The sequence below is a fragment of the Lacerta agilis genome, chromosome 1 (genome assembly GCF_009819535.1).
Source record: "Lacerta agilis isolate rLacAgi1 chromosome 1, rLacAgi1.pri, whole genome shotgun sequence".
Taxonomy (NCBI): domain Eukaryota; kingdom Metazoa; phylum Chordata; class Lepidosauria; order Squamata; family Lacertidae; genus Lacerta; species Lacerta agilis.
Genome location: NC_046312.1, coordinates 16,484,102 through 16,510,779, shown reverse-complemented (window position 1 = coordinate 16,510,779; position 26,678 = coordinate 16,484,102). Strand labels below are relative to the sequence as shown.

General features: G+C 45.0%; 1 protein-coding gene across 2 annotated transcripts; it reads right to left on the bottom strand.

Moving 5' to 3' along the window:
• Positions 1-1,176: 1,176 nt before the first annotated feature.
• On the bottom strand, positions 1,177-26,296 carry LOC117041361 (cholesterol 24-hydroxylase-like). Of its 2 annotated transcripts, XM_033140070.1 has the most exons (15): positions 26,107-26,295; positions 22,333-22,410; positions 21,437-21,518; positions 16,690-16,763; positions 14,860-14,946; positions 14,064-14,202; positions 13,238-13,348; positions 12,587-12,743; positions 11,917-11,979; positions 11,413-11,485; positions 10,720-10,804; positions 9,666-9,776; positions 6,502-6,590; positions 5,448-5,514; positions 1,177-1,377 (listed from the first exon to the last, which is right to left on the bottom strand). In XM_033140070.1, the coding sequence occupies exons 1-15, from the start codon at positions 26,241-26,243 to the stop codon at positions 1,210-1,212; spliced, it is 1,521 nt and encodes a 506-aa protein (XP_032995961.1). In that variant the 5' UTR covers positions 26,244-26,295; the 3' UTR covers positions 1,177-1,209. The 2 variants fall into 2 exon arrangements, with proteins under 2 accessions (XP_032995961.1, XP_032995970.1); XM_033140079.1 differs by lacking the exon at positions 5,448-5,514 and having other exon boundaries at positions 1,225-1,377; positions 26,107-26,296.
• Positions 26,297-26,678: the final 382 nt, after the last annotated feature.

The window sequence follows — 26,678 nt, the reverse complement described above, 5'->3', positions numbered from 1 at the left end:
TCCTCCCGAGCTGTAGGGGTGTGTGTGTGTGTGATTGTTACATGCCTGTTTACATTCCAGCACTGATTGTTGGAGTCTTGTGAGAGGAAATTGAGATACGCTTTTTCCCTCTCTGTATTGCTTTTGCGATTCTCTCTCCAAGGAAGAAAGACAGAGAGAAGAAGAAGAAGAGTTTGGATTTGATATCCCGCTTTTCACTACCCGAAGGAGTCTCAAAGCGGCTAACATTCTCCTTTCCCTTCCTCCCCCACAACAAACACTCTGTGAGGTGAGTGGGGCTGAGAGACTTCAGAGAAGTGTGGCTAGCCCAAGGTCACCCAGCAGCTGCATGTGGAGGAGCGGAGACACGAACCCGGTTCCCCGGATTATGAGTCTACCACTTCTTAACCACTACACCACACTGGCCATGTTTTCTTTGTTCCGTTCCGTTTGATTTAATTTGCAATAAATGAGGCTTAGATGTTACTCCTCAAGGCTGAGTTTCTGTTTTGAACTCTGCTCATTGTGTGCTCATGTCTCTGGATATGGGCCACATCAGCATGAATCCCAGGCGATGCTGCGTTGGGGGGAGGCACCAGGCCTCTGCGTAATCACCCAACAATCCCACCCCTAGCCCTACAGGAAAAGAAGTGTGCACTCTTTGTTTTTGTATGCTAACATGCTAGTGCCATCCTCTCAGGAGCATTCCTCGTTTTTTTCACACAGGAGCAAATACTTCTGAAGTTGCCACCTTCTGCTTTTCACACAGTTGCTAAGCTCTGAAAAGTTTACAGCTGATCTGCGGCCGAAGGAAAGCCACCACTACCGCCTACCCATCAACTTAAAAAGTGCTCTCGGCTAATTTTATGTGATGAATACAAAAAAGTGCAAAAATGACTAGGAAGCGGGCTGCTGCAGCTTGTAAAGTGCTCTGCAATAGTTACCGTGGTGTCTCACACTGTTCGGTTAGTGTTGTAAAATCCACATTTTAGAAATGAGGGGGTCCAAGCAGATCATGGGCATCTACAAAGCTTTGTGCCCTTGGCAAGCACCAGATCAACTGATTGGCGGCATTTGCAAAGCCCCACACCTTTGATTTCAAACCATGCGAACCAATGATACCGCTTTACATAAAAGCATCTTGTGAATGACAGGAGGGCAGCCTGACCCACAGGGGTTTGGGGGGGGGATGTCAGTTCTCCATGTATAAAGTGCACTTTTAAACACGTTCTAGTAAGTATTTCCTTCCCCGCCCATCTGACGCCGTGGCTTCAGCCGACACACCACACCATCCAATGGCGTCAGTGTTCCTGTGTCCAGAATCTTAAATCTCTGGGGTGGAACTAGCTGGAATTCAAACCGCTGCAGGAACTTGGCCATCACCACTTTAGCCTCCATCTGTTATAAGCAAAAAAAACCAAAATAGAATAGTGAACTCGGTGTGTTTAATTTTATTGCATCTTCATCCTGTCCTTCCAAGTGGCTCCATGTGACATTCATGGGGTCCCTTCACAAGCCCTTCTCCCTGGGTGGTCAATAAGGGAAGCTTACCAGCGGGTGGTGCTGTGGGTTAAACCACAGAGCCTAGGGCGTGCCGATCAGAAGGTCGGCAGTTTGAATCCCCGCGACGGGGTGAGCTCCCGTTGCTCAGTCCCAGCTCCTGCCCACCTAGCAGTTCGAAAGCACGTCAAAGTGCAAGTAGATAAATAGGTACTGCTCCGGCAGGAAGATAAATGGCGTTTCCGTGCGCTGCTCTGGTTTGCCAGAAGCAGCTTTGTCATGCTGGCCACATGACCCGGAAGCTGTACACCAGTTCCCTCGGCCAGTAATGTGAGATGAGTGCCACAACCCCAGAGTTGGACATGACTGGACCTAATGGTCAGGGGTCCCTTTACCAGCTAATACTGACTGCCACCACCTACTGAGAGCAGCAAGACTTTTCCCCCTTGCTCAAATTAGTGCATATATATATTCTCTGGACACACGGGAACATTTGCCTTGGAATCCTCCTGGACCACAATACAGAGAGTTTAACCTGAAATCAGGATGCAGCCAGCAGCCCCAATCCAGTAAACTGGTACCTTGGTTCTCAAACGCCTTGGTTCCTGGAAGTAAGTGTTCTGGTTTACGAAAAAAATTTGGAAGCCAAAAGTCCGATGCGGTTGCCGGTTATTGTTTCTGGGGCGCCTGCACCAATCAGAAGCTGCGACTTGGTTTCTGAACATTTTGGAAGTCAAACGGACTTCTGGAACGGATTAAGTTTGGTGCTTTTGTTTTTGAGTCTTTTTCGGTTAATTTGTTTTTGTGACTGTGTGGAACCCAGTTCAGCTACTGATTGATTGATTGATTGTATGACTGCAGAAATGGATAAAAAGCCCCCCCCCCATTCCAAACAATGACTATCATTGGAGCAGGTAAGAAACATTTTTAATTTTTATTTTTGTCATCTACAATACTGTCTTATTTATTTTATAGTACAGTACAGTACATTGATTATTGCTTTCATTTTATGGATCAATGGTCTCAATGGTAAAATTCATGTTAAATTGCTGTTTTAGGGGTTGTTTTTAAAAGTCTGGAACAGATTAATCCGTTTTGCATTACTTTCTATGGGAAAACGCGCCTTGGTTTTGGAATGCCTTGGTTTCGGAATGGACTTCCGGAACGGATTAATTTTGAGAACCAAGGTACCACTGTAGTATCCTACTCTCTGCACTTATGACAGGTGGGCGGGTACTTGTCGACCGCCTGATGTCATGTGATGCCTAAAAATTCAACTTCAGAAAGGAAGGACCAGGAACACGCACTAATTGCACTCTGAATTCTTTCTTTACAGTGCCATCTGGATTCCTTAAGGACCCCTTGATATCTCTTTCCCCATCAGGACAGTCGCTGTTAGTGGTTTCCCATGGCTCAGATGCACAGCTTGTATCCAGTGTGCAGTCAGTGTTGTGGGCCCAATTCTGTGGCCCTACATCCTAAGCGGAGATCAGACAAGCCTCCTCCTCCTTCAGCACTTAAGAAAGACCTTTTTTTATTTTCAGTGGGTGTTTTAAGCAAGTTGTGCCATGTTGACTTACCGAATGTGTTTTTAACCTCTGATTTTTGTTTTTAACACTTGTGTTATTTTGATGGATGGGTAGTTTTATTGTCGGTAGTAGAAAACCACTTTGTGGCCATTTGTGGTGAAAAGCAGTGTGTGTATAAATAAATTGGAAATAAGTTTAAAAAAAAGAGCATTTGAATTAAAGCTGTGGTTGCGAAGATTACTGACAAAAATGGAGCTTGAATTTAGTGGAAATTCTGCCTGATTCTAATCGTTCTGGAGAACATGAAACCATGCCGCTATTTCGTGACATTTTTGTTGATCCTAATAAAGGTATTGACCACTTTTTCTTATGGACCAGCATGGCTATTTTTGCTTTTTAAAATGTGAGGTGACATTCATCATATCATCTCAACTTGAAAAAGCACTCACTGTTTCTGTGGAATCTTAACCCTTACCATTTCTTGTTTTCATTTAACACTGTATATTTCCAGTAGCACCTTAGAGCCCAACGAAGTTTGTTCTTGGTATGAGCTTTCGTGTGCATGCACACTTCTTCAGATTTCGTGCATGCACACGAAATCGCATACCAAGAACAAACTTAGTTGGTCTCTAAGGTGCTACTGGAAGGAATTTTTTATCTTATTTTGTTTTGACTATGGCAGACCAACACGGCTACCTACCTGTAACTGAAACATTGTATACTAGTTATTGATGGTTTAAACATTAAATACCCCACATCTTTAGCACATAAGTGCTTGCAGGACCTTCTGAAAATTAAAAGCAAACCTACTATGGTTTGTTCAAATGGGGGGGGGGCGTGTCTACTGGTAACTGCACAATTAGCATGTCTGATTTGTCTCAGTTATCATTTCCCAAAAATTGCCAACTTTAGGTGTATAGTCACCACAAGGTTGTTCTTATAACAAAACCTACCAATACCCAATTATGCACTAACACAATTTTCCACAAGGTAAGATGTCACTGTATTATTATTATTATTATTATTATTATTATTATTCCCCCACAACTGTAGTGTGTTTAATTAATCATGTATTTTGCTATCCAAATTAAATGGGAACCTTCCTAGAGCATATTTCAAGAGCTCCTTCAATTTACACAATTTTGTACACATTTTCTGGCAGCCTTGGTGAAATCCTTATATCCCTACATTGCTCATACCCGTTTCCCAGTATATTGTTACTCCCTCACTGGTTACACCCTGATTGCACAAATCCCAAACCACAGTGACTACGAAGTTCCTAGACTGAGTACATCGCTCCCAGAGCGCATGTCAGATTGGTGAAACACCTCGCTCTTAAAAACTACATGTGCAAGTCAGCCACCAGCCAGCCACTTGTTAAGACTTGGAAATGGTGAAAAGACAATTGTAAATCTGTGTAACCAAAATTTCTTGGTTTAAAGTGCACTCAGAGATGACAGATATCACTGGTCAGGTGTCACCTTCAATTACCTTAACTGAATATCTTTGAAGGCCCAAACCAGGGGGTTTTGTTTTGTTTTTTATAAAAAACAACAACAAGTTATATATTTTTTATTGTTGCAGCACATTTTAGTCCAAGGGCCTAATTCCTTTTTGGTTAACTTTTAAGGGGCTGCTAGCCTTGTAAGGGGGCAGGGCCAGAGGAAAGATGTGGGTTGAGCAACAGTTAGGACTCTCACAGTATGATACGTTCCGGCCATGTTTCCGGATGCACCTCTGACACCCATTTTCATCCTCCATTTGGGCAAGCAAGATGCATGACCACAGTTCAGTGACAAATTCCAGCCAATCAAAAGCATTTGAGGGTGGTGAGTAGCAAGGCCAGAGAGTGGTTTCACCTGGGTAGTCTTCAGGGGTTAGATAGAAGGGCTTGATGGGCTGCATTCAGCTCTCAGACATGAGGTCCCCCATCCACATGTTAAAACCATAATTTAGGATGACCAGAACGAGTCTAGGTAAGGCTTGAACTCACATGCTCCCTTCTCTTCTCCATCAGTTTGGAAGCTTCCCATTCTGATTTCCAATAACCACCATTTAGCATTCTGCCTGGAACGCTAAACTGTGGTTGATCTTAACTATGGGTTGTTGGAAGAAGCCAGCTTCCGAAACCATGGCATTGGCCATGCTGGTTCGTGTCAATGGGAGTCAAAGTCCAACGACACCGGGCCGGGGGGGGGGGGGGCAACAGGTTCTTTATCTTTGATTTATAAAATGGTGCTTCTTCCACTAAAAAAAAATTGAGGCATGATTGAGATCGCCATTGGGTCTCCCACCTTGCTACTCCACTACCGGTAGTACCTTAACTCAGCTGCCACTCCTGCCTGCAGCAGTAAGTAGGACTCCATAAAAACAGAAGAAGAGGGGATGCAATTCAAACCTATCTTCTGCATCACTTGCACAGCGGACTGCTTTACTTACCAGTGCAAATATCTGCCCAATACAGGAACGAGGTCCCAGGGAAAATGGGAAATAGCAAAAGGACGGCCTAAACCACCACAAAAACAAGACAGACAAGAATAAGATGGTTTTGAAAACATGAGACAGGCTTCCTTCTAAGCAATAGCATATATTATAGCTGCTAATGAACATAGGAACACAGTAAGGTGCTTTATACAGAGTCAGATCATTGGTCCATCTAGCTCAATATTGTCTACACTGGCTGGCAGCAGCTCTTCAGGGGTTCAGGCAGGGAATATTTCCCAGCCCTACCTGGAAATACTGAGGATTGAACCTGGGGCCTTGCTTTATCACTGAACCTTCCCACTTAGGTGTTGTATTTAATAGCAGGTTGATAATAGTCATAGTCACTTCCTGCTCCCTGCTTACGCCCAAAAAAGCTCTGTCGATTAATTTCTACATATCAAGTTGCTAATGTTACGGAAAAATCTAGGTTTGAGGCTGCTCAGTCACCCAACTTGTCGGGCAGAGCCCGCGGGTCCCTGTGGAATAAAGGAAGGAGTCCAACCACCAAACGGAGCAAATAGCTGTAGACCAAAGTTTACTGCACAACAGGTTCAAAGAGGAATTTTGAACCCAGAGTATGGGGCGACATTGACTTTTAAAAATTCCCACCACATCCCACAGCATCATTGATACATCATCTTTACATCACTGACATATCACAAAAGGGGAAGGGTAGACAGGGGTTACACTAGTTCAACCTTGGCAAACGTGTCCAGACAAGTCCTTGGTTCAAGGTTAGCATAAGCAGGCAGGTCAGGGTAAGACCCAGGTATAAGATTAGCTACAGCAGAATGGAGACAGCACAAGGAAGATGGGTTGCAATAGAAATGGATGCCTTCCTACATCCCTACCCGGCAGACACTTCCAACACCTGTCCTAATGTCGTGTTTGGCATTCAAAATTTTCTAGTATTTTCTTCAAGCCCTCTGAAAATCTTAAGAATTAGCAGTATGTCTCAATGACAGTCACCACGTATATTTTTGTTAGAAGAAATAACAAAGGGGCTCACCTTGGCTGGTCTTTGCTAAATCGCTCAGGATCAAAGACCAGCGCATCCTTGAAAAACCTTTCCATACGTCCCATGACATAGGTGCTGAACTGCCAAGGGAACAGAGCAATTTACTTTTGTATATATGACTCTTCAAAAACATTGGTTGTTCAAAGTTAGAGGCAAATGCATACAGTATTTTAATCAAGTCCTGGTTCCTTTCCCCGATTAGTCCTGCACAGAACATGCAGCGCCTTATTCCTAAAGGGCTCAAGGCAACTTAACTGTGAGCAAAGAAATTTTAAAAGCATTTAATTAATAATAACTATAAGTGATCACACCGAACACCCCCACTAAGTACACATTTCCTAGCATACAATTATCAGTTAGTGCCCCCCTTTTAATATTTCATTGCTTCATTATAGCTTAACATTGTTTGGTTAGACTATTGTGTTATTTTAGACATTAAAAGTTGCTTTGAATGGAAAATCTGCCTGGTAAAGTGGGGTACAAAACCAATCATTCTGCGATTAAAAGAAGAAGAAAAATTCTGCAGCAATCAAAAAACCGAATACTGCAACCTGTATCAATTATGAAATGAACATTGTAATCCTGTATGCAATATATAATCTCCTCTACTTGACAGGGTAGGCATGTATAGGATTGCGTGGTAAGTTAATTTGCATGTCATCCTGCATTTCACATAATTTACAGCTTGCACAATTTAATTCAGCTTCTGCCAGACATTCTAAGGAGCAGATTTGCATAACCTTTTTTTTTTTTTTTTACTTAGTCATGCATGGTAGACGTGCCATATGTCAGGAAAATTCGGGTGTAAAAATGGCATGGTAAATTCGGGTGTAAAAATGGCATGGTAACAACTCCAAAAGCTTAAAATCACTATTTGGAGGGGGTGAGGGGGGGTTTCCCCAAAAAGCTCAATAATTTTGGTTTCCTTAAAAAAAAAAAAAAGCTAAACAACTTTGTGGGTGTCGGGAATTTTACTTTTAGAAATATGGTTATCCTAATGCATGGCCCTATTCAGCAATTATTACTATTTGTCGCAGAGAGATGTAATCCCAAGATATTATTCAGTATACAGGCTTTGAGATATTATTATGTCTCTTGCATAGGTTTGTCACAGTAAGGATAATAATAAATAACAACAACTTATCTATACCCCGACCATCTGGCTGGGTTTCCCAAGCCACTCCGGGCGGCTTGCAACAAAATATTAAAAATACAATAAAACACCAGACATTAAAAACTTCCCTAAACAGGGCTGGCTTCAGATGTCTTCTAAAAGTCAGATAGTTGTTTATTTCCTTGACATCTGATGGGAGGGCGTTGCACAGGGCAGGCGCCACTACTGAGAAGGCCCTCTCCCCATTCACCATCCCCACCACAAGCCATTAGCAGATTCTGCTGCTTTCTCATCCTGTTAGAGAATCACAGCACATTCATTGCCCTGGACATAAAAGTCAGTTACATCAGGGAGGACTTCCGGCGGCGACGCCATCGTGGAGCGGTCGTGGGTTGCCTCGGCTGCGAGGCGACCCAGTCCGTCTCGGGGGTTGGAGCCCCGCTACCGCAAAGCAGGGCTCCGGTGGGGTGCGGGAAGAGCGTCCTGCACCCCGGGCTCCCCGGCTGTGCCCATTATGGCTCCAAACCCTTCCCTCGCTCCCCCTGTAAAGGGGGAGTGGGGGTGAAGGGACCACGGAGCCGGGCTATAGGGGATATGCCCCAACCGGGACGCGGAGCGGCGGTCACCCCTGCGACGAGCGTCAATGTTCTACCTCTCAAGTCTGGAACTAAAGAAATCCGGTGGTCGTGAGTACTCGATTGGACTTTGTTTTTGTATTTTTCTAACGACCCGGGTGATACTCGCAAAGGAAGTCTGCCTCCCTCCCTTCGGGGGATAGAAAGTAACCAGTTTGAGAGACTGCTGTTACAGCGATGATTACAAAGTATTTGAATTTTGACAAGTGAGACTTTTTTGATCTCCCTCTGGGGAATAAGTTTGTGGAGAATATCTCTTTTTAAAATTTGTGATTCTTGCACCCTGGATACAGGGAAAATGGCCGTGAAAGACTGTGACTGAGTGGAAAGTTACTGGTATTAAGATGGAGAACCCTGGAAATCGAAACTGTAATCTGACACCTGTGCCCGCTTCTGACATGCTGGGTTTTGTTTTTGATTTGGTTATGAACTGTGAGATGAGTGATGAACAAAGGATTACTATATTGGGACTGGAACTGCTCAACCGAAAACTGCAGATTTTGAACCGGGATATGTCAGAAAAGATGTATCCCACAGAGGAAACTATTCAGGAAATGGCAGCATTGGAAGAAAGCCTTGGCATGGAACTGAAGGGGATGACCGAAAAGCAGAGCGGAATGATCTGGCGACTCCGGAAAAATGAAACGTCCTTTGGGGGTGGCAGACCCAGGACGGGAATAAAAGAGGAATGGCATGATGAACCGGAGAAGCTGGAAGAAGAAGATATGTATACCCTGATGCTCTATGCAAGGATTGTTTTGGATTTCGTTTGGATCTGTGGACAGGCAAGGAAAGAAGACACCTCGAGGAGCGGTTCTGGAGCAATACGACTAAAGAAAATGGACAGAAGGGGGATAGGGTGAACTGTATTAAGGGAAAAGAGGAAAAATGGTATATTATGGTAACCTGAAACCGGTGTGTTAAGACTTTAAGCTTTTGATTAAGAGAAGAGATATTTAAATTTTGTTATTAACAGCAGTTATAGTGAAAGAAGATATTTGTGATGATTTATATTTGAGAACAATGTGTTAAGAACTAGAATTTTGTGTGGAATTAACAGGAAGTTATAATATGATTGATTTTTGTTGGAATTAGATTTATTTTTAGTATATGAAGTTATTAAAGTAATATTTGGTATTAGAACCGAAGGTGAAAGGCAGGGGAAGTCTGTGCCAAGATTCGACCAAGATTTTTTTCTTTTATGATACAAGAAGAAGAATTATTGGTGTATATGTATTTGTCTATTTTCAGTTAGGGGATGGGTTAATGTTGGTGTTTTACTTGTTTGTTGTAAAATCAATAAATTCTTATTAAAAATAAAAATAAAAGTCAGTTACATCAGGGGAAGTTTGGTGTTGAATTCCAATGTGTTAGATAACAGTACATGGCGTTCAAACAAGACTCACCATTACAGTGGTTTGTGCTGGAATTTTGATTCCTTCAATGACACATTCCTTTTCTGTCCAGCGGACAGTTCCTGCAGCTGGTGGGTATAACCGCAGGGATTCTTTTAGAACCTAAGAGGGTAAAGGTAAAAAGAGCCATTTGTTTTCACCAACTAGCATGATTTGTTAAATGGAAGGGTTGGGTTTTCATCTGGAATTCTTCCCATAGAAACTCAGCTCAGTCACAAGTTTATTGGGGCTATTTGAACTAATAACTTGTCCTCAGTCTTAATTCCCCTGTAAGTTTCCTACTTCATATTCTTCTTGCGGAAGGGGAATAAAAAAAGAAATCTACAGTGCAAGGCCACACATGCCTACTCAGAAGTACGTCTCAATGAGCTGCTTTGGAGGCAATGGCAAACCATGGTTTAGTGTTACAAGAATTATCTCCCTGGGTTTGACTGCTCCCTCTTTTCTTCAAACACATCCATGAGCAGTTAAGAAAGTTTCACAAGATAAAACAGCACAGTTGTACCTCGGAAGTCAAACGAATTCCATTCTGGAAGTCTGTTTGACACCCGAAATGTTTGGAAACCAAAGTGCGGCTTCTGATTGGCTGCAGGAAGCTCCGTCGGACGTTCGACTTCCAAAAGAATGTCATGCGGCTTAGTCACGCTGGCCACATGACCTGGAAGCTGACTGCGGACAAACACTGGCTCCCTTGGCCTATAGAGCGAGATGAGCGCCACAACCCCAGAGTCGTCTGTGACTGGACCTAACAGTCAGGGGTACCTTTACCTTTACCTTCAAAGCCAGTGTTTGAACAGTTAAAAAGGTATCACAGTACCACACTTATTCTTCTGGAGGCTGATGCGGCAGATAAGATTTCTCTGCACAATCAGAATTCCTTTTGAGAAACTGAGAATGTTTTTTTCTCACGCTGTTAATATTACAACTAAAGAGCTTTGAGATATTCTTTGCTCTAAAATGAGGCCTCAAGTTTCATCTTAAAACCAATGTCTTACTCTTAATGGCTGGGCAACTAGGAGCTTTTCAGAGCATTCTCCAAGTGTACCTGTGATAAGTATTTAAGCTCCGCGAGATTTTCATAGGCAACATCTCTCTTCACGCCAATGACCTCGTCCACTTCAGCCTGAAGTCTTAAGAAGGAAATGCAGGAGAAACTTTACTCAAGTGTCTGTGGATTGTTTATTATGCTAAAACGCGGACATCTACCTTTGAAAGTATCTGTATTTACCTTCCTAAAACTAAGCAGCACCATAATTCACTCACACAGTCAAAAATACTGTACATATTGGTTTGGTTTGTCCAGAGATAAGAAATAATTGCTCCCAAATCATAGCCAGTTTTGGGTGCCCTGGGTGGTTACAATCCAGGACACAGTTCAGCACATTTAGAGAGAAGGGAGATGCAACATGTATAATGGTTGGAGTGTTGGACTAAGACCTGGCAGACCAGGGTTCAAATCCTCACTCAGCCATGAAGCTCACTAGGTGATCATGGGCCAGTCACTCACTCCCAGCCTAGCCTACCTCACAGGGCTGTTGTGAAGATAAAATGGGGAGGAATAGAACTCTGTGTGCCCCCTTGAGCTCCTTTTCCTTTTTCCAGTCTCCGGATATAACATTAGACATACACAGAATTCATAAAACAACTCAACGGACAGTCAATGGGTAGGAGGGACCTGCTAAAAAAAATAAAAACACAAATAAATGAAGAATAAAAGGGAATGGCAAACTTCACCCACTTCTTCATTATGTCAGGTTGCCGTCCCAGTTCCAATATGGTAAAAGACAACATGTTGGCAGTGGTCTCGTGACCTGCAGGACACGGAATCTAATTACTTTATTATTACGATTTATTAAATTTCTATACCACCTTTCATCCAAAGATCACAGGTCGGTTTACAACACAAAAATACATACCATAATAACAACAAATAAAAACAGTACCACCACCACCCAGTTTAAAAGGCCACAGATTGTTTAATTAGCCAAAGGCCTGGTTGAAAGGGAACATTTCCCCCTGGTGCCTGGAGATATATAATGAAGGCGCCAGTTGAACCTCCCTGGGAAGAGCATTCCACAAGCGGGGAGCCACCACAGAAAAGACCTTGTTCTCATGTTGCCACCTTCCAGATCTCTCTCGGAGGAGGCCCATGAAGAAGGGCCTCAAAGGATGATCGCAGGGTCTGGGTCGGTTCATAATTAAAGGATGGAAGGAAAAAGGAATACACGGTAGATCTACCAACCTGCAATGAAGAAAGTGACGAAATTGTCCACGAGAATTTCAGCGTCGCAGTCCCCTTCCTCAGCTGTCAAGACAGGAAACAAAGAGTAAGGCTGACCTCCCTTCCCAAAAGGAAGCATCCGTGGCAGATGGCTATCCAACCTCTGCTTTAAAACCCCCAAGGAGAAAGAGTCCACGACCTCCCAAGGAAGAGTGTCGAACAACTCTTACTGTCAGGAAGCTCTTACTGCCCTAGTTGCCCTTCTCTGCACAAGGTCCATTTTGTCAACATCCTTCTTAAATTGTGGCACCCAGAACTGGACACGGTATTCCAGGTGTGGTCTAACCAAGGCAGAATAGAGTGGTACTTTTACCTCCCCTTTATCTGGACTTCTGTTGATGCAGCCTAAAATAGCACTCACTTTTTTTGCTACTGCATCACACTGTTGACTCATTCGAAATAAAATAAAATAAAAATAAGAAAACTGTCCAGCAGCACCTTAGAGACCAACTAAGTTTGTTCTGGATATAAGCTTTCGTGTGCATGTTTCGTTGACTCACGTTAAGCTTGTGGTCCATCAAGACCCCTAGATCCTTTTCACATGTACTGCTAGAGAGCCAGTGTCCCCCATCCTATATGTGGTCCTTTCCAACTCTACGATTCTATGATTCCTTCAAAGGGAGTCTCCTACCTGCACCCTTCAGTATCTGAGTGAGAATATCCAATGGGATCTCCTCCCCATTCTGGATGGCTTTGCGTCTCTGTTCGATACACTCTCTGCCAAAACGGCGCAGCAGCAGCAAGCTCTCCTGAACCTCTTTCACTTCTTTCCTGTACTTTGGCAGATACTGGACAGATAACAGATACTATCATGAGGAGGAGAGCAGAGCAAAACCAAGAACATATTACTGAACAGCGTAGTTGTCAACAAAAGCCACCTGCTAAAGACAGAAGATAGCTGTGGCCCATTGGTGGTTCATGTCCCCCCCTTAGACCAGCATCCTTTGTGAATGCAATAGCAACCAGCCCATGTTGAATGGTCCATTCCCACATATCAGAGATCGTTGATTGATCAGCAATAAAACAGCTGTGCAAATTCTATGCGGGTCCTACAGTTGTACAAGACAGCCTGGAAACAAGTAGGAAGAACAAGGCAAGCCCAAGCAAATTTTTCCAAGGCAAATCTAGTGGCGCAGAAATGCTGGGGTGCAAAAGAACTAAGTGATAACATCACTTGCCAGTTGCCCAAAAGGATTTGTCCGAGGCTCTTGGAATAAGCTTGACAAGCAATAATGTCTGCTTCTGAGAGGGTCAGAGTTCCACGAGAAAAGCCTGCACTGACCTTAAATGATGGATTGCGTGACTGACCCAGTCCTTTTATGATCATGGACATCGCATGCGGAAAAGGCGTGCTCTCGTCATGCAGGGTGTTCAGTTCGAGGCCAAAGGCTACCTGATAATGTGAAGAAAGGGGATCTAAAACATCTTTGCATTCTGCCATCCTCATTTGCAGTTTCAGCTTGATCTCTACTTCTCAAGCCTTTTAAACACCAAAGAAGAGGAAATGTTTTGGTACATTTTACCTATGGGGTTCTCAGCTTGTTTCAGGTTCACAAAAGAGTTACAGAAACGTTAAAAGCCCTTGGGCTTCTTGGTCAGAAACACAGCAGGCTGTGTATGCGTGTGTACATTTTGTTATACATTTACTTAACACGTATATAGCCTGCCTTTCACCCGAAGGTCCTGGCACATAAATATACAAAAATAAAACCAAAAGTAAACACTATTAAATCCAGCCAACATGAATTCCATACAATTAAAACAGCAACAGCAGCTAAAAAACAGGTACAACACATTGTTATTATTCTGATGTCACCTTTGCATGTCTTATGCAGCTGGGTGAAAGTTGAGCTGGGGAATCGAAGCATTCATCTGAATACTTGGGGAAAATTATTTATTTGTGCTGCAGCTCCATTCAACAGACATTAAACGTAAGGTTTTCTTTCCCTGTGTGTTAGCCCAAAAGGAGCACGATGGGTGAGGGCTTCCCAGCACCCTCTTCTCCCATATTAAACTTGTCCTCCGTGCTGCCCTTTGACTCAATTTGACTCGGAATGAGAGGTATCCTCTGCTCCTTAATGGAAACAGGAAATACATCCGGCGAGTACCTTTGCGATGATGTCCAGCGTCACGCGTTTCAGCAGGCTCATCACATCCACTGCAGTTTCTCCGTCGGCTTTTTCATCCAGCTCCTTCATAAGCTCTTCTGTTTGCTCATTAAAGGGCCCCATCAAGCCCATCAGGTAACTGCGAAATTAATAAAAGCAAGCAAAGGCAGGGCTTTGCGGTCAAACTAGAAGCTGTCTAAGGTGTGGAAATGAATATAAGAGCTAACTGGATCAGGCCCATGGCCCACGCAGTGCAGCATTCCATTCTCAGAGTAGCCAAGCAAGCAAGACCCAAGCACAAGGTTACTCTCGCCTCCTGTGGCTTCCAGCAACACACACAGAATTATTTCTGCTTGGCATGAGCGTGCAGGTTCTCGGAGAAGAGATTGTGGCTACTTTGCTCCTCTCCACATCTGGTCCTCCTGCTGCTGTGAGCTAAGCTATGGTTTGTCTTAGTTTATCGTCCAAACCCACACTCATGATTTGCCTTGCGCCAAACTGCAACCAAGGTTTGTCCTTGGTTTTACACCGCCTATGGTTTGTCTGGAGGGAGACAAACCATGAATCCTGGTTCAGGCAACCCGCTAAGCCAAACCATGGATTAGCTCACAGCAGCAACAAGAGGAGAAGTAAAACAGTCACGATTGCCTCTCCAGAAGCCTGCACGTTCATGCTGTTTGGGTTAGCGCTATGTGCAAATTGAGCCATAAGCACATTTAGAGATAGGTGGTTAGGTTATTAACATGAACCAAAATGTGCAGCATCACTTAAGAAAAGACATTCTGTTAATATCTACTTGCGACTGAAGGCCGGGTCCATAATTCTCCGCTGCTTGTGCCAATGGTCATGATCGCGATCAGTCACCAAGCCATTCCCTAAAAATCTGGAAAAAGATGGAGATTTTTTAATTACTATTTCAGGACCAGTTCTGATATCATGTTCTGACCCACTGTCCTGCTCCAGGAGATTTATGGACACAGAAGCTGACAGCTGGCCAGAGGCAGTGACAATCCCGGGGGGGGGGGAATCGAAAACTGAATAGACCTGCCCACATAAAATACTGTAGGTCTCCCAAGAAATGTGTGAGAGTTAGCTGTGAGGATGACTGCCAAATTTCTGCTGCAAGGGTGTGTTCCACAGCCTGGGACTAGCAAAGCAAAACACTCAACTCCCAGCAGAAGCCAGTCAGCGCTCTGTAAGATGGGAGGGGGGACAACGAACAGTGTTCCTCAGGATATTCTCAGTGACTGAGTTGGGATATACGGGCTCAGGCGGAACCCAAGTTATTCAGGGCTTTCCATTTCTATATCTCAAGCAGCCTGAAGAAATTCCCCTGCCTGGTGGCATTAAAATAAGGTTACCAGATTTTTTTTCCAATGAATCCAGGGACACTTAAATAAAATAAAATAAAATACTACATTTGGGGTGTTGATGCTGCAGCGATGGCGGTGGCAGAGGGGCGGCCGCCGCCTTGACCTCAACTGCCACATTTCCCCTTCCTCCGAGGCTTCTATCTCCTTTCTGCCTGGGCAGCCCCTGAGTTGTTGGTTCTTCGGTGGTGGTGGTGGTGGGGAAGTGGTGCGTGGTGGGTCAGGCATGGAAGGTGGAGAAGGAGGGTCGAGAGCAGCGGTGGCGGCGAGCCTCAGGCAGCACGATGCCTCCCTTCCCATCGGAGCAGCCCCAATCCCATTCCTACTTGTGTGCAAGCAGGAGGGGGCGGGGATCCCTTAGCTGGGAAGGGAGGCTTTGTTGTTGTTGTTGTTGTTCAGTCGTTCAGTCGTGTCCGACTCTTCGTGACCCCATGGACCAGAGCACGCCAGGCACGCCTATCCTTCACTGCCTCTCGCAGTTTGGCCAAACTCATGCTAGTCACTTCGAGAACACTGTCCAACCATCTCGTCCTCTGTCGTCCCCTTCTCCTTGTGCCCTCCATCTTTCCCAACGTCAGGGTCTTTTCCAGGGAGTCTTCTCTTCTCATGAGGTGGCCAAAGTACTGGAGCCTCAACTTCAGGATCTGTCCTTCTAGTGAGCACTCAGGGCCGATTTCCTTGAGAATGGATAGGTTTGATCTTCTTGCAGTCCATGGGACTCTCAAGAGTCTCCTCCAGCACCATAATTCAAAAGCATCAATTCTTCGGTGATCAGCCTTCTTGATGGTCCAGCTCTCACTTCCGTACATTACTACTGGGAAGGGATGCCTAACTGAGAGGTCCCTGCCCCCTCCTGCTTGCACGCAAGTAGGAGTTGGGAGGCTGCTCCGATAGGCAGCATGAAGCCTCCCTTCACAGCTTAGTTGCTGGGGTCAGGGAAGGTGGAGGCAGCCCAGAAGCTGCATCTTAGAGCCCCTGCACCACCATCATATGGGGACTTCCGAGCAGTTCCTGAAGCAAACAAGAGCCAACTGCTCCGGGCCGCTGAGACTGTGTTTCCCGGGGACATTAGGTGAAATCCGGGGACATTCCGGGGATGGAATTTGTCCGGAGACTTATTCGCAAATCCGGGGACTGTCCCCAGGAAATGGGGACGTCTGGTAACCCTACATTAAAAATCATAACCTTATTCTGAATCAATGGAATTGTCTCATCGCACACGCCATGTACATCTTAGCTATGTACGTCTTACCTACCGTACACCGCATAAATTAAAAAGACGTCCATATAAAATTGGATCCTTTGGGTATTGTGGCAACATCAGGAACTCCTAAAATTAAATCATTTGGTCAGTCCATATTCACATATACCGTATTCTTCCATGTATAACACCCCCCCCCCCGTGTATAAGATGCCCCCTATTTGGGGGGACTCAAAATTAAGAAAATACACTATGCACTATCCGTGTATAAGACGACCACTTATTTTAAACTACAAAAAATTAGGAAAAAATATAGTCTTATACATGGAAAAACATGGTAATTCATGTGGTCACAATTGTGAAGAGGGAATAAGATATACAGGACTTCCTCCATCCCGCCAGTGTTTCGAGTGTGGAATTTGGGGTATTTAAATTTGAGGCAGGGTGGGAGGTCTTCAACTTTCTGCCTTGAGAGGGTTCAATAAGTGGTGCCAGAGTATTTCCCCCAAAAAGTTTTAAATGCCTTTTTGTAAGACACATTCTGGAGGTCCGCAGAGAACCAACAAATGCCGATTTAGAGAAACCTCAGATACCGGTATGTTTAACTGGGTGTGAGGCTGACACTCAGACAAGATGGACTTAGCACGGGAGTTTGCTATTAGAATGTCAAAGGGAAACCTACAGTTTACCCAGTAGTGGCTCCATTATACAGGCAAAAACGTACCTCTTTAACAAGGCCTTTGTCTTACTGACATTCAATGCCTTTTAAAAATGTGGGGTGGGGATTACTGGGTTGCTCTTGTTTTTATTTTGATGGTGTATTGTATTTTATATCGTGATTTTATCCTGTGAACCGCCCTGAGACCTGCGGGTATAGGGCAGCACACAAATTTAATGAATTAATAATGATGATGATAATAATAATTCTAAACATGTTTACTTGGTATTGACCTCAGGGAACTTTACTTCCAAGAAAGTGCACTGAGGATCACAGCAATCACCGAGTAAAAATTATGATAGCTTTTCATGGCAAATTTGAAAGCACCAAAAGGCAATTCCTGTGAATTGAACTTTTTGTTATCAGTTTTTGTTATCTATGAACGCAGGCTCTCTGGATGAATTATATCCCTCATATCCATCTCCTTCCATTTCCTTAGTAATTCTAATTCCTTCACCCCTGCTATATTTAATCCAAATGTACAGATTTCTTGGGTGGCCAAGATGACGACGAGGTAAGACGTGCTGGCCGGAGCTAATGCATCTAAAGCCGCTACACAGATTAGATCTCTATATGCTAAGAACCAGGCTCAATCAGTGAAAGTTGCCTTGAGAGTTTTCCAAATGAAAGTCCTCCCTCTTCTTTTGGTGGGCATCTCCTTAGGCTCCCGTAGGGATTTCCTGAAACTGGACTCTGTCCAAATTCTTAGAGCCATCCTTAGGATCCCCCCCCCCTCAGGGGCAGGCGTGGTTATGAGACTTGAAGTCGGCTGGCAAGCTCTACGATATGTGGCCTTGAAGACGAAGCTTTGGCTATGGCTCAAGCTTTGTTTTAAACAAGTGGGCATTGCCCCCTTGACATTGAGGGATGATTTCCAGTCATCGTGGGAAAGGGAGGTCATAAAAGAGGTTCAGTCCTGTGGATTGTCACACCTCTACCTGGAGTCTATGACATACAATCAAGCTAGAACTGCAATCTCCTGGAGAATGAGCGATATTGCCAGACAAGAGGACATAGCCCAAGTGAAACCAGGGGTGTTCCTAGGGGACCAGATATATCAACTGACACCAGCCCCTTATCTTGCAGAAATCCACTACGTGGAATACCGCAGACTCCTTATAGTGGCTAGACTAAACACCCTTGATTCCACGGTATTGTGGGGAATGTACAAGGGAGTTCCATACATCCAGAGAACCTGTCATTGTACTATGGGCGTGGTTGAGTCTACCAAACACATTCTTCTGACTTGTCCTTTCTACGTAGAACTCAGGCAAAACCTTATAGCTCCTCTTCTACGTCAATCTAGCTCTCTGTCCAGGGAAAGACAGGTTTTATACTTACTGAATAATGTTACTAGAAATACAGCCTCCCTGGTGGCTAAATTTCTTTTTTTAGCTTTTAATTGATTGCATTGATATGGGGCTGTTTAGCTCCATTTTATTGTGGGTTACGTTTTCTTTTCTTTCCAAGTTCCTTCAGAGGTTTTTAATTTTGTACCAATGTATTCTTTCTGACTGACGGTCGAATAAAAGAATGTATGTATGTATGTAAGATTTCTTCTATTGGGAAAACAAATGGTTTGAGCCACAGGGATTAAACCAGAGATGCTGGGGAATGTGTGATTCAGCAGTCTTCCTGAGCTAGTTGTAATGTGGTGAAGTTGGAGGGTGGGGGTGGGGATAATTTAGTCCTCTTATAGACCACTTACTGTATATATTTAAAAATGTACTCAAGCGGTTTGTAATAAGGAGTCAAAGACTCTAAAATGACAAAGAGTCAAGATCTCTATCAGTCATGGCTTCTCCCAAAGAATCCTGGGAGTTGTAGTTTGCTCAGGATGCTGGGAGTTGTTAGGAGGTAGCTACTGTCTTCACAAAGCTACAACTGCTAGAGTTCCCTGGAAGAGGGGATTATGTACAATACACTGAATACAACTACCAGACTTTTAGAAGACATCTGAAGGCAGCCCTGTTTAGGGAAGCTTTTAATGTTTGATGGATTATTGTATTTTAATATTTTGTTGGATTATTGTATTTTAATATTTTGTTGGATTATTGTATTTTAATATTTTGTTGGAAGCCACCCAGAGTGGCTGGGGAAGCGCAGCCAGATGGGCAGGTTATAAATAATAAATTATTATTATTATTATTACAGTGGTGCCCCGCTAGACGAAAATAATTCGTCCTGCGGAAATTTTCGTCTAGCGGGTTTTTCGTCTAGCGAAGCGGCAATGACAGCCGCACTCCGCTAAACGAAAAAAAAAGGACGAAATTTTTTCGTCTTGCGAAGCAGCCCCATTGACTTTTCCGTCTTGCGGGGCAGCTTCTGCTAGACCAGGGGTCTGCAACCTTTAAGACCAAAAGAGCCACATGGACCCGTTTCCGAAGGGGGAAAAAAACCTGGGAGCCGCAAAACCATTGCGACATTTAAAACAAATATAACACTGCATTTTATTTTTTAAAATCCGATTTAAATAAAAAAAAATCTGATTTAAATAAAAAAAAATCCGATTTAAATAAAAAAATCTGATTTAAATAAAAAAAATCCATTTTTTTTTAAAATCATTCATTTTTATCCACCCTGGGGACCACTACCAGGTCACAGCCTGATCCAAGGTGGGTTGCAACAGCATACAAATATTTGATTTGTGTTTTTTTTTAAATGAGTCCTCAACTGCACACTTGTGTTAAATGTTTGTCCCATGTCTAATTGAAGACTGCTGGCTTTTACAATAATCTTAGTGTCTTTTACTCTTAATATTTCAGACCAGAGGCTATGTTCACCTCTTCCAACCTCCTCTCTTGCTAAATAAAGCACAGAATTGCACCAGAGAAGCCTGTGATGTTTGTGCTGACTTGCATACAGGTGGCTGTAGTAGTTCGTAGTGTTCAAACCTTTTTAGGGGAGTTCCCTGCCCCCTTAATGACAATGGCGATAGATTTTGCACATGAACACAGATCCAAGTTAGGACTCCTCTCTTCCATGCCAACAGGTGCTTTGTCAAGGCTCCCCTAACACACACTCAGGACAGAGGAAAAACTGCAACCTTTTGGGGTGTCCCGGCCTTGCTCCGGGGCGGAGAGAGACGCGCGCCCGCGAGAGCGCGGTCTGATGCTGCGAGCGGAACCAGGAGCAAAGGAGGCAGCGGCAGGGAAACAGGCGCCGCTTCCTCGACCATTTTTAAAAAGAGGGCTTCCCCCCTCGCCGGCCACCCGCCGCCCCTGGCCCAGCCCACAGCTGCCTACCTCGTCGTCGCCTCAACGCAGCAGCCAGCAGCCTTCCGAGAGGAACCGCGGCCAGCCCGCCCCCGCGGTCCCACGACCCAGCCGAGGAGTCCTGGCCTCCAGTGCCCGTGCGGGGATGCGTCTGAAGGCCCCCTTCCTGCCCCCATCCTGTCCCGCCTCCCAGGTGCCTCTGGATGCCGCGGGGTCCCACATAGCTGCCAACCCCGGAGCTCCCCTGTCCGCCCCAAGGCCGCCTCCCACGCTAGGAAGACTCCCGGAGCTGGGCAGGGTTGGTCCCGCCAGGCAGGCTTGGGGGGGCGGCCTCTCCCATGGACGCCTGCTTGGGAGGCGGAGGCGGGGTCTTCAAAGTTCCCCCTCCCGCTCGCCCAGCTCCATCTCTTCCCGAAGGAGCGCGCGCGCCTCAGGCACGCTCCCCGCCAGAGCCCTCAGCTGAGCTGCGCCACCTCTACTGCGTCCCCACCGCCTCCGAGCCCCGCTGCCCCGCTGTTCAAGGCCAGGTGATCCTGGGTACGCCCCTGAGCAGCGCCCTCAGCCTCCGGAGGGCAGGCCGCCAACCAGCTGGAGGGCGGTCGCTTCCGCTGGCCAGCTAGAGAAGTGGGCGGGCGTATCTGCCCCGGAGCCCCAGAGCCGCGGCAGCCGTGTAAAAGAGCCGCATGCGGCTCCGGAGCCGCAGGTTGCTGACCCCCGTGCTAGACGAATGCCGTTCGTCTAGCGAGTTTTTCGTCTAGCGAGGCATTCGTCTAGCGGGGCACCACTGTATTATTATTATTATTATTATACTGGAATTTTGAAAAATCATTTTCATTTTCATGCTCAGAGGGGAAAACCGCTTAATATACCTTTACTCCTTCAGGACTTAATACCAATACTGCGACTCTGTGAAAAGCATTAAAACGCAAGACGGGTCCATATTCATTAGCCCTGTGAAGGCAGAAATTTGAACAGTAGTAAAAAGTGACCATACAATCAAGTTAATGACCATATTTATCTATCAAACAAGATGTAAGAAATGCTTCTGCCATACTAAGCACATACTAGAACAAGAGACATCGTATTTTTTTTCTTTCTAAGGTCATTGCTGTGTAAAAACTTGAAAGGAAATTCCTGAACATGGGCTCGCTTTAAAAAAAAAAAAAGCTGTATCTCTGGTATCAGGGAGATGAAAATATGTTCCCCAGTACATAGGGACAGCTGGAGTATATATAAAATATTCGAGAGAGAGATAAAGTGCCCATAGTACTCCATGCTCTGGTAAGTTCTAGATGGGATGACTGCAATGTATTCTACAGGGAGCTTCCCTTTAAGATGACTCAGAAGCTTCAACTTGCTGGGGTTTCCTCTAGAAGCCCTGTTCTAAAACAGCTGCATTGGCTTCCAGTTCATTTATGAGCCCAACATCTGCTCACCAAGGCCGTAGCGAGGCTAACATTTGGGGTTTTCACACTTCTTCTGAACCATTCTACTGGATGAGAACTAATTATAGTATTATTTTATTACTGACGAAGTACCGTATGTACAATTAGTAGGTGCCACACAAAATTTCAAAAAGAACAGCTTCTGTCTGCAGACATGCATATATATATATATATATATATATATATATATATATATATATATACACACACACACACACACACACACACACACACACACACACAAGACACCGTATAGACTGATGGCAATGCAATTCATTATCTCATACTTTAAACTATTTGATTATTATTTTTATACATACCATTGCAAGAAGAGCTCATGAGCACATTCATTATTTTTCAGCGTTCTCCATAGCATTGGAATGTGGCCAAAGAAAAAGCTGCAAAAAAATGGTAAAGGCAGAATTTAAGGCATGTAAGGCACACACATACATGAGGGATGCAGTCAGGTGAAAAGGAGGATGAGGATCCTGCCCCTTTAATCATTGTCGAGGCTGGATCCACAGCCAGCAAGATGCTGTAGTGGGGCAGAGTTGTGTGATTTGACATACAATACACAAATTCTATCACCAGCCAATGACTCCTCTCCAGATGTACACACAGTCTTGCTGATTTTATGGATGGAATGAGAACAGTACGTAGAATATGGCAGTTTCTCCCCATTATCTGCCAGATGAACAGGGCAAACTAGTGGATCCCATCTTGAATAATAATAATAATAATAATAATAATAATAATAATAATAATAATAATAATAATTTATTTATACCCCACCCATGTGGCTGGGCTTCCCCAGCCACTCTGGGCGGCTTCCAACAAAATATTAAAACACAATAATCCATCAAACATTAAAAGCTTCCCTAAACAGGGCTGCCTTCAGATGTCTTCTAAAAGTCTGGTAGTTGTTGTTCTCTTTGACATCTGGTGGGAGGGCATTCCACAGGTTGGGTGCCACTACCGAAAAAGCCCTCTGCCTGGTTCCCTGTAACTTGGCTTCTCACAGTGAGGGAACCGCCAGAAGGCCCTCGGCACTGGACCTCAATGTCTGGGTAGATTGATGGGGGTGGAGACGCTCCTTCAGATATACTGGACCGAGGCCGCTTAGGGCTTTCAAGGTCAGCACCAACACTTTGAATTGTGCTTGGAAACGTACTTGTAGAAGAAATACAACCCCGGAAAATTCCAACGTGTTAAGAAGAAGAACCAGAGACTTACAACATCAAGACTCCAAAAGAGTACCCAGCTGTTGGACTTGACTTTGATGGAACTGCCTGTGGAAATCCCCACTTCTCTGCTTCTCCCTGCCCAGACCACACATAGACCTTTCCTTTTCTCAAATACTGGGGTTCCACAGTAATTGTTCTTGGGATGGCAAATTATTCCAAAGGGAGGGTAAAACACCAAGAGATGAGTAGGAAAAAATGAGAATGTTGGCCTTGCCTTATATCACAGGCTCTAAGCATTCTAAAACTTTAAAAAAATAAAAAATGGAAGCTGGAAATTGGGGAATTATGGTTCATCCCAGAGGCACCAAAGGGGGTGCCAAGGTTGGCACCCCCTGCTTTATCACATAATTCTATGTCCCTTTAAATGTGTTTGTGGGAGGAGGGTTATTGGTTTGCTTTTTATTTTGAACTAGCTGGCCCGGCCACGCATTGCTGTGGGGTTTTTTGCTTTTTAAAATTCTGACCCCGAAAGTATTCTGGAAGCTCCTGTTTTCGTTTTCCCCTGTCCCTCTAGAGCAGGGGTCAGCAACCTTTTTCAGCCGTGGGCCGGTCTACTGTCCCTCAGACCATGTGAATGAACAAATTCCTATGCCCCACAAATAACCCAGAGATGCATTTTACATAAAAGAACACATTGGTCGGTGGTATTGATCACTTGGGACTGTGTGTGTTGAACATGCGAAGCTGCGGCGGCCATTTTAGGTGAGGGCACTTGGGGAATTTTAAAATGCCTGAGTGTGCAGCGGCCATTTTAAATGAGGGCACTGGGCACCTTATGGAGGCCTACTGCGGGCCTTGCTGTGGTTTTTTTTACTGTAAAAGAGCACCCCCCACAAAGACCCCCCTCCTCACAATTAACTGGCCCCATGCTCTACGCCATTCAAAAGAGCATTCTCCCACACCCCAGTCCCAAAATTACACACCCCAGCAACAAAATCCCCTCAGAGCCGGCCTTACTCACTGTGACCTCTCAGGCAGCCTTGGGCGGATTTCGCTCCCGCATTTTTTCCCTCCCCACTCTCGTCCACAGCTGCCCTGCCTCCTGCTCCGTCTTTTTCCCACATTTCCCACATACACGCAATGGGAACATTTATATATATATATATATATATATATATATATATATATATATATATGGATGTGCATTTCGTGTTCTCGTTTTGTATTTTTATGTTGTGAATCGCCCTGTGATCTTCAGATGAAGGGTGGTATACAAATTTAATAAATAATAACAGCAATAGTAGTAATATCCCAAGGAGCTCAAGATGGTGCTGCATGTTTTCTCTCTTCTCCATTTTAGCCTCACGGCAAACCAGGGATGAAGGTTAGGCTGAGAGTTGCCCAGTTCCACCTAGGGAGCTTCAGTCTGATACTCTAACCACTTCACCACACTGCCCACTGCCCAAGAAACAAAAAACAGTTGCCAACTGTGGTATCTATGCTCATTCTAACCTAGTTCTTGCTTCATTTTTAACGTTTAAAAACTATCTTGAGTTCTTATTAATATCTAGAAGTGTGGGTCTAACTGCAGGGGGGGTGGAACTGCACACAAAACTTCTGTGTGCAATTGCCTGGACTTCCGCAAGCTGGGAAGGAATCTGAGGGGGTGCAGTTTTAGTTTTTCGACATTCTGCAGGGTGTTTTGCTTTGGGGGTGGGTGGGTTTTGGCTTCAAGTCTAGGCCAGCTTTGGCCCCCACCTGTTACCTGCTACATCAACAGTGGACTGCATTGCAAGATTGCCATAAACTCCTCTCTGCTACAGTGCGGTCCCCTCCACAGATAAGTAGACTGTACTTGTATGGGAGGAATTTAAAACATCATTTACAGCTCAACATTGTTCATGCAATAAGATCTGAATCTGAAACAGCGGGAGCCTCTTGGCACAGCTCTTGCTTCTATCCCAGAAGAGACAGGTGGAATCCTACAAGATTGCCACTAATTTCGGACTGCATTCACAAAAATACTAACAAATGCAAGTTCCACAATTCAAGCTGATCTGCTGCTGCTGTTGCATAACAAACAAACAAACAAAAACCCAGACGACTTTTTTTTTTAAATGTTCCTCGGGATTTATTTGCACAAAGTTTGCAAGAAGCTTGGACAACACCTGCTATTTATTGAGTATTCACTGCAATCTGTATGCAGGGAGGTTGTAGATGTGGAAACAATCCGGTCCATTTCCCCCATCGCCTTCCTTATCGATGAAAAAAAAAAGGGGGGGGGAGGTTTCTGATTTGGAGAGGGGGTTCTTTGAGCAAGAACACCAAACCAACTTCAGCTGTGCGACATGAATTTGCTCCAGCCTGGATCTTTGCCAAAAGCAAAGGAGCGAAAAGAAAATGAACTGGATAGAGCCTGACCAAGATGCATCATAAACAAGTTGTTTGGAAGGGGCGGTGGAGGTTGGTTGAACCTCCAAATCCTAAACCCGTCACTTAAAGGTAAAGGGACGGCCTGACCGTTAGGTCCAGTCGCAGACGACTCTGGGGTTGCGGCGGTCATCTCCCTTTACTGGCTGAGGGAGCCGGCGTACAGCTTCCGGGGGGGGGAGTAAACCCCATTGAAGTTTGCTTACTTTTGAGCAAACATAGGCATGCGCGGAAAGTCCCCTTGAACATAGCAGGGGGCTTCCTTCTGCGTACGGATTGTGCTGGAAAGAAACCAGTAATGACACTCTTCGGGAGCTTACTACCCTCCAGCTATTTGGGGCTACAAGTCTCATTAACCCCAGCCAGCATCGGGGGTGGGGGCTGGGATCCAGGCCGCTGACTGCTGCTCTGTAGTTTACAGTATTCTGCTTCCCAGGATGGAATCGGGAAAGGAAACTTGCCGACGCTCCCGCTTCTTACCTAGCCCTTGGGGCGCCGGGGATGTAATCGTATTTCATATGGATTGATTTTAGGTAGCAGCAGTAGAGGCCAAACGCCAGGAGGGACACGGCGAGCAAGAGACGCAGCAAGCCCCAGATCACCTCCAGCGCCTCCATGGCGGCCGACAGCTCAGCTTCGGCAGGAGGGAAGCCAGAGTCCCCCTCTGTCAGGCAAGGAAAGGGCCTTTAGACTGGGAGGAGCCAGCGCGCGTAAAGCCTTTCCTTTAAAGCTACAGCCCGCGCGCAATTGCCAACTCAGTCGGAGAGGCACATTCCCAAGAATCCATAACGGTTTTCCCCCAGGAAAGAAAGAAAAACCCGGTCAGTTTTGTGCAAGAGGTCCTCACATCGGACTGAACTGGGACTGAGAGTCTCAAGGTGGAAAGAAGGATGTGCGCGCCCAGCCGCGCGCCTCGGGAAATTGCTGAATGGAGAATTCGGTTCTGCAATTCGGGATCTAGGGCGGCCTCATGGCCAGGTTTTAAAAAGTGCACCTTCTACATTTGTCAGTGATTGCCAGGCACACTTCTGTGGGGAGAGAGTTCCACAATC